This window comes from Pseudophryne corroboree, chromosome 2 (genome assembly GCF_028390025.1).
Source record: "Pseudophryne corroboree isolate aPseCor3 chromosome 2, aPseCor3.hap2, whole genome shotgun sequence".
NCBI lineage: Eukaryota > Metazoa > Chordata > Amphibia > Anura > Myobatrachidae > Pseudophryne > Pseudophryne corroboree.
In genome coordinates this window covers 297,823,234-297,836,318 of record NC_086445.1, presented here as the reverse complement: position 1 = coordinate 297,836,318, position 13,085 = coordinate 297,823,234, and the positions used below count along the sequence as shown (strand labels likewise).

General features: G+C 46.6%; 1 protein-coding gene across 6 annotated transcripts in view; it reads left to right on the top strand.

Annotated features, from left to right (window-relative positions):
- Window positions 1-13,085, top strand: part of DIAPH3 (diaphanous related formin 3) — a 1,416,707-nt gene that overhangs the window by 393,489 nt on the left and 1,010,133 nt on the right. For all 6 annotated transcript variants that reach the window (XM_063952903.1, XM_063952906.1, XM_063952905.1 and 3 more), the window contains one exon: window positions 9,380-9,484. In XM_063952903.1, the coding sequence (XP_063808973.1) occupies window positions 9,380-9,484 (105 nt within the window). The remainder of the gene's footprint in view (window positions 1-9,379; window positions 9,485-13,085) is intronic.

The window sequence follows — 13,085 nt, the reverse complement described above, 5'->3', positions numbered from 1 at the left end:
GGTAGCACAACTGATTACGTTAAGAATTAGGGTGTGTAGTAGGGAAGCCAATCCCGGGCCATTTTTTCAATCCCGGGTATCGGGATTGAAAAATGGTCAATCCCGGGATTCCCGGGATTGGCTTTAGACTGTGTCCGGCCGCCCCCCACGCCTCGCCCCTCCCGCCCTGCAGACATAAAAAACCCGTACAAACCTGCACAGCCAGGTAGCGGGTGAGGAGGAGCCGGCGGGTGAGTGTAGGGGAGCCGGGAGGAGGCGGCGGGTGAAGACCGCCGTTCTTTCCGGCTCGGCGGCTGCTGAAGCGCATCGTGACCTCACAGTCACAGGTCACGCTGTGCAGGGGAGACAGGAGGAGGGAGCTGGGCAGCGTCTGAGCGTCCTATGGACGCTCAACGCTGATCCCTCAATCCCCGGGATTGGAGCCCGGACGTTTTTGGTCCTAAATCCCGGGATCCCGCCAAACCCGATCCCGGGATTGGCCTCCCTAGTGTGCAGTCCAGATGGGCACCTCCCAATATATCTGTGGCTTATATGTATGATATTAGGAAACATAAAAATAAGTATAAGACGACCCATCTCGTGACGTTTTTAGATGAATGGCAGTGATCTCATTGAAGCAGTTACATTAGTGTATGATTTTTCGGACTTAGATGTATTAGGTCAAGCAAACTTTCCCCAAAATATTGTGCCCATGATCCCTTTCCTGAAGGCATATTTGTCTCTAAGATTACAGATGTGTCCTCACACACTGTAGCTGACATCACTTTTTGGCGCGCCAGGTCTAGAGTTACTTGGCTTCGCCATTTTCTTTTTAGCTCAAATGTATGTCTCAGTCGCAATGCAATGTGATAAAACAGCGTCACAAGACTACACTGATTAATTTAATATGCAACACTTGTATATCTGTATGTGACTGAGTATGAATCTGTATACAAAGTGCTATGATGCAGCAGCTGTGGCTTTTTTTCGCGCCAAGTTCCGTTGTGTTCCAAATACAGAATCACAGTCACACACAGATGTGTTGCTTATCAATTTAGTCAGTTTATTGTTGTTGCATCACATTGAGATTTTGGTGTACATTTGTGCGAAAAATATGTCCAGTGCAAGTCACTTGTGCCAGTCGTCTCGCAGCTTTGTTATACAAAAAGCAATGAGGTGGTGGATCAAAGGCGATAACAAAATGAATAAATAAATTAATATACGTCACATGTTAAGATGTCCTTTCCTGATTGATCACTCTTTGAAACGTCTCACAACATCCAGATGATAAACATGAAAAAAAGAAAATGATATACATATATGGGTGGTATTGCTTTGGGATTAATTGTTTAGTCCATAAGTGTCCAGAAAAAGAAAGCCTAAGGTGCCGGGATGTTTTTGATAGAGGATGAGGACAGTGTCTCGCCACCACTCAATTAGACTCGTGGACATACCGAAACTCACATAAAATAGGATAGGGACAGGTATATAAAGGTATCTTTTGAAGATCTATCCCACGTGATGTAAGGCAATACGAAAATGACAGATGACGTACCCCACTTACTTTGGGAGGGGGATTATTCCCACGTATCAAGGTTTCTTTCAAGCCAGGACCAGAAACAACGTCCAAAATACTTCAAAAAGGTTTATTTGAAAGAATGTCCATAAAAACAGCAATCTATTACTTTTCTATGTTGTTTTTTCACTCTCTGGTTTATACAGAATGCATGCAGGTCTGATGTATTTAGACAGGGCAGCTGATGTAATCCGGTTTTACACCAGTGCTATCATGCTGCGTATACTACCAAAAAGTAATATCCCATGAAAAGTGACAGAATGTCTGATATAAAAACAAAATATGAATAAAAAGCTGATGAAAACTCACTGCCTGATATCACCAACGGCGTTTCGACCTCTTGGGTCTTTTTCAAGGTGTGGGGCAGCTTTGTGTTTGAGGACACATCTGTTTGGTGCGGGTGTGGTTCATCAAATCGACAGTGTCTAGGTCGACAATGTTTAGGTCGACCACTATAGGTCGACAGTCACTAGGTTGACATGGATGGAAGGTCGACAGGGTTTCTAGGTCGACGTGCTAGGTCGACAGGTCTAAAGGTCGACATGAGGATTTTTATTTTTTTTGGTGTCGTTTTCTTCTTAGAGTGACCGGGATCCCAAATTAGTGCACCGCGTTCGCTCGCCATGCTTCGGGCATGGTGCCTTCGCTCCGCTACCGCTTCGATCGGCACACTTTACCGTTCCAATCGTAGTCCACGTGGATTAAGTATGAAAAAATTCAAAAAAAGAAAAAAAATGTGAAAAACTCATGTCGACCTTTAGACCTGTCGACCAAGCACATGTCGACCTAGAAACCCTGTCGACCTTCCATCCATGTCGACCTAGTGACTGTTGACCTATAGTGGTCGGCCTAAACATTGTCGACCTAGACACTGTCAATCTTCAGACCGGATCCCGTTTGGTGCACCATGCAGCCAAACTATACCCTTTTTGCATTGTTAGATTGACGCAGTTTATGTTCAACTTACGATCAGATTACACACCGTACCCAAATCTGCAGTCTTCTGCCACATTTACTGTGACAGAGTATTGTTGTTTACACATCACAGCAGGTAGCAAACACTTGCCAACTGTATCTTTTTAGGTACCCATTGCTCTGAATTACAATCGAGGAAAATGTCTGGATCGGTTGGCCTTGGAGAACATTTGCATAATGTCAGGCAAGGCATGCTGCTTAGCAGTGCAGCAGCTTGTGTTCCTTGTACAGATGAGCTACAGGCTTCTTTAGCTCCATAGCATGCTATTAATGGTTTTTCACAATGACACATTAGACTGTTATGGAGAAGTGTCAGAGTTTGCATTAATTCAATCCTTACATGCCGTACTCTGTTCTGTGCACAATCGGCATTTTTTTTTTGTGTGTGTGTGTGTGGTAGGCATTTCTTTGTTACAGTCACACACATCAGTCTTATGCATGAAATGTTGCATGTGCCACATTCAGAGTATGACGCGATTGCTGAAGTGTGGTCTCCACTACACCTGCACCTGTTAGTCCTACTTGGAGCTCAGTCATATTTGTCAGGGTATAAATGTTGGAATCAGGTTGCCTACTATTTTTCTAGGTGAAGGTGCCCATCTGCCAATGAAAACCAGGGCTAAAATAAACAAAAAAAGCAATCTTCACACAACATGTCAGTGGTGCTCCCTGTGAGGGGGGCTACCAGGGCCTGGCAGGCAGTGATGGCAAGCAGAACAGTCTGCAGCAGAACAAGCTAAATGTCGCTTTATCTGGTTCTGCTGTGGCATGAGACTCTTTTTCACAAGATGAAACTGTAATCCTATATCTCGAACGTCCTAGAGGATGCTGGGACTCCGTAAGGACCATGAGGATAGACGGGCTCCGCAGGAGACATGGGCACTTTAAGAAAGACTTTGACTCTGGGTGTGCACTGGCTCCTCCCTCTATGCCCCTCCTCCAGACCTCAGTTTGATACTGTGCCCAGTGGAGACTGGGTGCATTTCAGGAGCTCTCCTGAGTTTCCTGTAAGAAAGCATTTTTGTTAGGTTTTTTTATTTTCAGGGAGCCAGCTGGCAACAGACTTCCTGCATCGAGGGACTGAGGAGAGAAAAACAGACCCACTTCTCTGAGTTCAGGGCTCTGTTTCTTAGGCTACTGGACACCATTAGCTCAAGAGGGATCGGTACGCAGGTCTCACCCTCGCCGTCCGTCCCAGAGCCGCGCCGCCGTCCTCCTCGCAGAGCCGGAAGAAAGAAGCTGGGTGAGTGTAAGACCCATCTGAGGCGGCAGAAGACACTTGGATCTTCACTGAGGTAACGCACAGCACTGCAGCTGTACGCCATTGCTCCCCTTCACCTCACACACACCGGTCACTGTAAGGGTGCAGGGCGGGGGGAGGGGGGGGGGGCGCGCGTCCTGGGCAGCAATATAAACCTCTCTTATGGCACAGATGTATATATACATGTACAGCTGGGCACTGTACATGTATAAAAAGAGCCCCCGCCATGTATTGAAAAAATTGAGCGGGACAGAAGCCTGCCGCCGAGGGGGCGGGGCTTCTCCCTCAGCACTCACCAGCGCCATTTTTTCTCTACAGCACCGCTGAGAGGAAGCTTCCTGGACTCTCCCCTGCTTGACACACGGTGACAGAGGGTTTTAAAGTAGAGGGGGGGCACATAATTGGCGCAGATACATAAAACAGCGCTGCTGGGTAAACATTAATTTACGGTGTTATTCCTGGGTCATATAGCGCTGGGGTGTGTGCTGGCATACTCTCTGTCTCTCCAAAGGGCCTGGTGGGGAACCTGTCTTCAGAAAAGAGCTTCCCTGTGTATGTGTGGTGTGTCAGTACGTGTGTGTCGACATGTCTGAGGTTGAGGGCTCACCTAAGGAGGAGGGGGAGTTTATGAATGTTAGGTCTCTGTCGGCGGTGCCGACGCCGGACTGGATGGATATGTGGAATGTTTTAAGTGCAAATGTTAATTTATTGCACAAAAGGCTAGACAAAGCCGAAGCTGGGGCACAGTCAGGGAGTCAACTCATGCCTGTCCCTATGTCGCCGGGACCTTCGGGGTCTCGGAAGCGCCCGCTATCCCAAATAGTTGACACAGATATCGACACGGATTCAGACTCCAGTGTCGATTACGATGATACAAAATTACAGCCAAAGGTGGCTAAAGGTATTCGATATATGATTATCGCAATAAAAGATGTGTTGCATATCACTGAGGAACCCCCTGTCCCTGACACGAGGGTACACATGTATACAGGAAAGAAACCTGAGGTCTCCTTTCCCTCCTCACATGAGCTGAACGAAGTATGTGAAAAAGCGTGGGAAACTCCAGACAAACTGCAGATTCCCAAAAGGATCCTAACAGCGTATCCTTTCCCGTCGCAGGACAGGATACGGTGGGAATCCTCCCCTAGGGTGGACAAGGCCTTGACTCGCTTATCAAAAAAGATAGCGCTTCCATCCCAAGATATGGCTACCCTCAAGGATCCTGCTGACCGCAAGCAGGAGGTTACCCTGAAGTCCATTTACACACATTCTGGTACGTTACTCAGACCGGCAATGGCGTCGGCGTGGGTTTGTAGTGCAGTAGCAGTATGGACAGATTCCTTATCAACGGATATTGAGACTCTTGATAAGGATACCATTTTATTGACCCTAGGGCATATAAAAGATGCGGTCTTGTATATAAGGGATGCTCAAAGAGACATTAGTTTACTGGGTTCCAGGATAAACGCTATGTCTTTTTCTGCTAGGCGAGTCTTATGGACCCGACAGTGGACTGGTGATGCCGACTCCAAGAGACATATGGAGTTGTTGCCTTACAAGGGTGAGGAATTGTTTGGAGAGGGACTCTCGGACCTCGTCGCTACGGCAGGTAAATCAAATTTTTTGCCATATATTCCCTCAAAATCTAAGAAAGCGCCTCATTATCAAATTCAGTCCTTTCATTCAAATAAAAGCAAGAGAGCACGTGGATCGTCCTTTCTTGCCAGAGGTAAGGGCAGAGGGAAAAAGCTGCATAACACAGATAGTTCCCAGGAACAGAAGTCCTCCCCGGCCTCTGCAAAATCCACCGCATGACGCTGGGGCTCCCCTGAGGGAGTCAGCTCCTGTGGGGGTACCTCTTCGACTGTTCAGCCACGTCTGGGTCCACTCACAGGTGGATCCATGGGCAATAGAAATAGTTCCCAGGGTTACAAGCTGGAATTCGAAGAAGTGCCTCCTCGCCGGTTTTTCAAATCTGCCCTACCGAAACAACCCCTGGAAAGGGAGATAGTGTTACATGCGGTTCACAAATTGTGTCTTCAACTAGTGGTGGTAGAGGTTCCCCTGCTTCAAAGAGGGCAGGGGTACTACTCAACTCTGTTTGTGGTTCCGAAACCGGACGGTTCGGTCAGACCCATTTTAAATTTAAAATCCCTGAACCTTTACTTAAAACGGTTCAAGTTCAAAATAGAATCGCTCAGGGCGGTCATCGCCAGCCTAGAAGGGGGAGATTTTTTGGTATCTCTGGACATAAAGGATGCATACCTGCATGTCCCCATATATCCTCATCAGGCGTACCTGAGATTTGCGGTACATGATTGTCATTACCAATTTCAGACGTTGCCGTTTGGGCTTTCCACGGCCCCGAGAATTTTCACCAAGGTAATGGCGGAAATGATGGTGCTCCTGCGCAAGCAGGGTGTCACAATTATCCCGTACTTGCACGATCTCCTCATAAAAGCGAGATCACGGGAGAAGTTTCTGAACAGCGTATCACTTTCACTGAATGTGTTACAGCGACACGGCTGGATTCTCAATATTCCAAAGTCGCAGCTGAATCCTACAACTCGTCTGCCCTTCTTGGGCATGATTCTGGACACAGACCAGAAAAGGGTTTTTCATCCGACGGAAAAAGCGCAGGAACTCATGACTCTAGTCATGAACCTGTTGACACCAAAGCAAGTGTCAGTACATCATTGCACTCAAGTTCTGGGAAAGATGGTGGCAACATACGAAGCAATTCCATACGGCAGATTCCATGCAAGGACCTTCCCATGGGACCTATTGGACAAATGGTCCGGGTCGCATCTGCAATTGCATCAGCGGATCACCCTGTCCCCCAGGGCCAGAGTATCTCTCCTGTGGTGGCTGCAGAGTGCTCACCTTCTAGAGGGCCGCAGGTTCGGCATTCAGGACTGGATCCTGGTGACCACGGACGCGAACCTCTGAGGTTGGGGAGCAGTCACACAGGGAAGAAATTTCGAAGGACTTTAGTCAAGTCAAGAGACTTGTCTTCACATCAACATCCTGGAACTAAGGGCCATATACAACGCCCTACGTCAAGCGGAGATCTTACTTCGCAATCGACCAGTTCTGATCCAGTCAGACGACAACACCGCAGTAGCTCATGTAAACCGCCAAGGTGGCACAAGGAGTAGAGTGGCAATGGCGGAAGCCACCAGAATTCTTCGCTGGGCGGAGAATCATGTAAGCGCTCTGTCAGCAGTGTTCATTCTGGGAGTGGACAACTGGGAAACAGACTTCCTCAGCAGACAGATCTGCATCCGGGAGAGTGGGGACTTCATCAGGAAGTCTTCACGCAGATTACAAGTCGGTGGGGACTACCCCAAATAGACATGATGGCATCCCGTCTCAACAAAAAGCTACAAAGGTATTGCGCCAGGTCAAGAGACCCTCAGGCGGTAGCTGTGGACGCCCTAGTGACACCGTGGGTGTTCCAGTCAGTATATGTGTTTCCTCCTCTTCCTCTCATACCCTAGGTGTTGAGGATAATAAGAAAAAGAGGAGTGAGAACAATTCTCATTGTTCCAGATTGGCCACGAAGGACCTGGTATCTGGATCTGCAAGAAATGCTCACAGAAGATCCGTGGCCTCTTCCTCTAAGGCAGGACCTGTTACAACAAGGTCCCTGTCCGTTCCAAGACTTACCGCGGCTGCGTTTGACGGCATGGCGGTTGAACGCCGGATCCTAGCGGAAAAGGTATTCCGGATGAGCTCATTCCTACGCTAATAAAGGCTAGGAAGGACGTGATGTCTAAACATTATCACCGAATATGGCGAAAATATGTTTCTTGGTGTGAGGCCAGGAATGCTCCTACTGAAGAATTCCATCTAGGCCGTTTTCTTCACTTCCTACAAACTGTAGTGAATTTGGGCCTAACATTAGGCTCCATTAAAGTTCAGATTTCGGCCTTATCCATTTCTTTCAAAAGGAATTGGCCTCTTTACCTGAAGTACAGACTTTTTGTGAAGGGAGTACTGCATATTCAGCCTCCTTTTGTACCTCCGGTGGCGCCTTGGGACCTTAACGTGGTGTTAAGTTTCCTTAAGTGACATTGGTTTGAACCACTTAAAACAGTGGAGTTGAAAAATCTCACTTGGATGGTGGTCATGTTGTTAGCCTTGGCTTCGGCTAGGTGAGTTTCGGAATTGGCGGCTTTATCACATAAAAGCCCCTATCTGGTTTTCCATATGGATAGAGAGGAGTTGCGGACCCGTCCTCAATTCCTACCTAAGGTGGTCTCATCCTTTCATATGAACCAACCTATTGTCGTACCTGTGGCTACATGTGACTTGGAGGATTCAGAGTCCCTTGATGTGGTCAGGGCTTTGAAAATTTACGTGGCTAGAACGGCTAGGATCAGAAAAACAGAAGCACTGTTTGTTCTGTATGCAGCCAACAAGGTTGGCGGCCCTGCTACAAAGCAGACTATTGCTCGCTGGATCTGTAACACAATTCAGCAGGCGCATTCTACGGCAGGATTGCCGTTACCGAAATCGGTTAAGGCCCATTCCACTAGGAAGGTGGGCTCGTCTTGGGCGGCTGCCCGAGGGGTCTCGGCACTACATCTGTGCCGAGCTGCTACTTGGTCGGGGTCAAACACCTTTGCAAAGTTCTGTAAGTTTGATACCCTAGCTGAGGAGGACCTCCTGTTTGCTAAATCGGTGCTGCAGAGTCATCCGCACTCTCCCGCCCGTTTGGGAGCTTTGGTATAATCCCCATAGTCCTTACGGAGTCCCAGCATCCTCTAGGACGTTAGAGAAAATAAGATTTTAAACCTACCGGTAAATCTTTTTCTCGTAGTCCGTAGAGGATGCTGGGCGCCCATCCCAAGTGCGGACTACTTCTGCAAGACTTGTATATAGTTATTGCTTACATAAGGGTTATGTTATAGTTTCATCGGTTTTGGGCCGATGATATATTGTTGTTCATACTGTTAACTAGTATATCACAAGTTATACGGTGTGGCTGGTATGAATCTTGCCCTTGGATTACAAAAATCCTTTCCTTGTACTGTCCGTCTCCTCTGGGCACAGTTTCTCTAACTGAGGTCTGGAGGAGGGGCATAGTGGGAGGAGCCAGTGCACACCCAGATTCAAAGTCTTTCTTAAAGTGCCTATGTCTCCTGCGGAGCCTGTCTATACCCATGGTCCTTACGGAGTCCCAGCATCCTCTACGGACTACGAGAAAAAGATTTACCGGTAGGTTTAAAATCTTATTTTTTTGGTTAGACTAAGTGGTTCCTAGTAGTGGTCTCAATGGTAAAACAAAGCCAAATACTCATATGTACATACTACAGTTTAGCTTTCAGGATGGTTTCACCTCTCGCTTAGCTGTAGTTGTTACAACACTGTTGGTGTGTGATAGTCTGGCATTGGATCGTGGTACTGCCCTCATCCTACTCTACCACTGTAGTGTAATACATGAAATGTTGGGGCAGAACAAATACAGGGGTTCACTTTGGTTAGTTGTGTGCATTTCTTGTTTGTCTTTGTCAAACCCTGCCAGTCACTCAGTTCTTTTACACTTATATATTAACTTTTCTTTTGTAAATGTTACATTTCAGGAAGATATGAACTTAAATGAAGACAGAAAAACACCATTGCGTGAGAAAGACTTTGCTACCAAGAGAGAGATGGTCATGCAGTATGTTAGCGCTGCTTCAAATGCTGTAAGTACTTTCTGGCAGTTTCATATGTGACGTTGGAAGGGATAAAATGTAACGTACTGTATTTTACAATTGTCAGCTGTAATTAGAAGAAGCAGTGAAGTATAGATTTGTATAAGTTCATATGGGACACTTTGCAGTAACATAAAATTAGACTATTATATAAATGGAAGAAGGAAGAATATGCTGGATGAATAGGATAGATTGTGATTTATAGGCCATACAGAGGTTAACATTACTGGGCCATTCCATGAAAAAGTAAAAATGTCCCATACGTGACACTGTAAAAAAAATAAATAAAATAATAATAATAATATTTGTAGCTGTTATCTATTGGGTTTTCATGTAGGCTGACATGTTACAGTACAGCTCTTTCCCACTAGATTTTTATAACAAAATAACAGGCTGTCAATTTGGAATTGAAGGGAACTGTCAAGTAGAAGTTACAAAACAGAGGTGACAAGTACATTTTGTAATATTGTGTTTTTGCTCTACCTAAAAATAAGCCTAGTTAGGCACTTTGATATTGATATCCATTTTTGATTCTTTTAAACTTCCTCATGTTAAGTTTTATCAAAAATTGCTAATTAGAAATGTCCCGTATGTGACAGTGGAATGGCCCTCCTGCAGTTTTGATCTTTAGGGTAGAGTTACACAGATGCCGAAGATGGATAAAAACTTTTTGTTTTTGGGTGGGCTACAGTCAGTAACATTAAAGTATTAATTATCCTCTTTTTTTTCTCTTACGTCCTAGATGATACTGGGTTCCACATTAGTACCATGGGTATAGACTGGTCCACCAGGAGCCTTGAGCACTTTAAGAAATCAATAGTGTGCTCTGGCTCCTCCCTCTATGCCCCTCCTACCAGACTTCATTTAGAAAATCTGCCTGGAGGAGCCGGTCACGCTTAGGAAAGCTCCTGAAGAGTGTTCTGCATTTATTTTCTGTGTGGTGTTTTCAGACAGGTCTGGTTGGCACCAGCCTGCCTGCTTCGTGGGACTTAGGGGAAGGGGGGAACAGCCCAACCTCCTATAGGGTTAATGGTCCCATTTCCCGCTGGCAGGACACAAAGCTCCTGAGGGTTTTATTCGCAAGTCCAACCATTGTGAGCATACAGTCCCGCAGCATGCCGCCACCCCTAACAGAGCCAGAAGTGAGAAGAGTGGTGAGTAGGTGGCCGAAGTCCCGATTAGCGGGTTGTTGGCTGTAATAGCGGCATCAGGTTATGGAGCGCAGCACTAATATGCATACTGAGTCTCCAGGCTCAGTACAACATGCTGTATGTGTGTGTGTGTCCTCTGTGAGGGGTGAGCTTAGCTTTTTAACTTTACCCTACATTGGCAAACAGCTTACAGGGGTTCTAACCCACTGTTAAACTTCTCAGACACCTCAACCAGTATAATAAAACCGGGAAGACCGCGTGCCATTACAGGGGCGGGGCTTCAGTATGAGCGGATACAGCAGCTCACCAGCACCATTTTCCCTCTGCAGCTCGCACTGACAGGACTTGCAGGGAAGCGCAGCTCCTCCAGAAAGACTCCACGTTTCCTCAGCGATACCAGGGGGTCATAGTAAGGGGGGAGGGAGCGGTGTTAGAATACTAAGCCCTATTAAGGAGCTTAGTTTGCGACCCAGCTGAGCTTGGCTTTAATATAAAGGGCACTGTTTTGCTGGCTCGATCTTCTCTGTGTCTCCCTGCTGGATCTGTGTGGGTTAACTGTGCTTTCACCTTTACTGTGTGTGTGTCCCTTCACATTTCCATGTCAAGGGAGTGTGTATCCTGCACAGCAGAGTGTTTGTCTTTCCCGGGGGATTCACTATAGTGTACCCAGGATAGTACACATTCTCAGGCTAGTGGTTGGATTCTCTAAAAGGGATGATCTCGCATATTTTTAATAAATTATCACATAATGAGATAGAGACGCAATACTTAAGACAGTCTGTGGAGGACCTGATGACTAGAGATTCGGTTCCCATACCAGTGTCTCAGACTCCTACCATTTGTCCACAAAAGCGTACTCTGGCCCAAATCCTGCAGGCTGACACTGATGAAGACGTATCAGACGCGGGGGAGGGTGAAGTGGACTCGTGTGTGCGTGTGGGGGGGGGTGCAGCCCTGTCACAAGGAATACAGGCCCTGATAGAAGCTATTAGAGAAGTCCTGCACATTCCTGACAAGGTGGCGGAGGGGGATGAGCAATCTTATTTTAATGTAAAAAAGAAATCCTCTGCTACTTTCTCTGCTTCAAAGGAGTTAAATTCTCTGTTTGAAGAAACTTGGGTTAATCCAGACAAGAAGTTTCAGATCCCTAAAAGGTTACTCACAACCTTCCCGTTTCCTTAAGATGATAGGAAAAAATGGGAAAATCCACTGATTGTTGATGCTTCGGTATCTAGGTTGCCACGTAAGATAGTCTTACCTGTCCCTGAAGCAGTCTACTTAAAAGACACTGCTGACCACAAAATTGAGACCACTCTCAAACCCCTGTACACAGCTGCTGAGGTGGCCCAGAGACCCACTATTGCTTGTGCATGGATCACTATGGCCATTGCAAGATGGTTAGGTAATCTAATTGATGGAGTAGATTCCTTATCCAGGGAGTAGATAATTTTACTCCTTCAGCATATACAGGACTCTGCTAATTTTATGGTGGAGGCCATAAAGGAAATTGGTTTGCTAAACGCATGCACCACTGCCATGGCAGTGTCAGCATGTAGGGGCTTGTGGCTATGCAAGTGGACTGCGGATGTGGATTCCAGGAAAGGCGTGGAAAGCCTACCATTCACAGGTGAAGCCCTTTTTGGAGATGAACTGGATACGTGGATATCCAAGGCTACGGTGGGTAAGTCTACATACCTTTCTTCCGCAGCGCTCCCAGCTAGGAAAACCTACTCTGCTCCAACTTTGCAGTCGTTTCGGACAGCTAAATTTAAAAGTAAATCCAAAGGTTCTTCTACAGCCTTCAAAGGCAATAGAGGTAAACCCAGAAAACCTGCAACTGCAGTTTCACAGGAACAGACCACCGGTCCTGCTTCCTCAAAGCCTTCAGCATGACTGTGGACCACACTGCCTGGAAGACAGGCAGATGGGAGCCCGGTTAAGATATTTCAGTCACATATGGGCAACATCATGCCTGGGTCAAAGATCTTATCGCCCAGGGCTACAGACTGGAGTTTCAGGAACTCCCAACTCACAGATTCTTCAAATCAGGCTTACCAGCTTCTCCAGAAGCAAGCATGACTTTACAGGCAGCAATTCAGAAACTGGTACAGACTCAGGTCTTTGTCCCAATTCCACTTCAACTGCAAAACCAGGGTTATTATTCCAACCTGTTTGTGGTACCAAATCCGGATGGTTCGGTAAAGCCCAAGTCACTGAACCCGTACTTACGGGTGTTCAAATGCAAAATGGAGTCTCTGAGAGTGGTTATTTCAGGTCTGGAAGAGGGGGAATTCCTGGTGTCTCTGGATATCAAGGATGTGTACCTTCATATTCCGATTTGGCCGCCTCAGAGGGTGTTCATCAAGGTAATGGCAGAAATGATGTTTTTCCTCCTCAAGCAAGGAGTGAGCATAATACCGTACGTGGATGATCTGCTGATA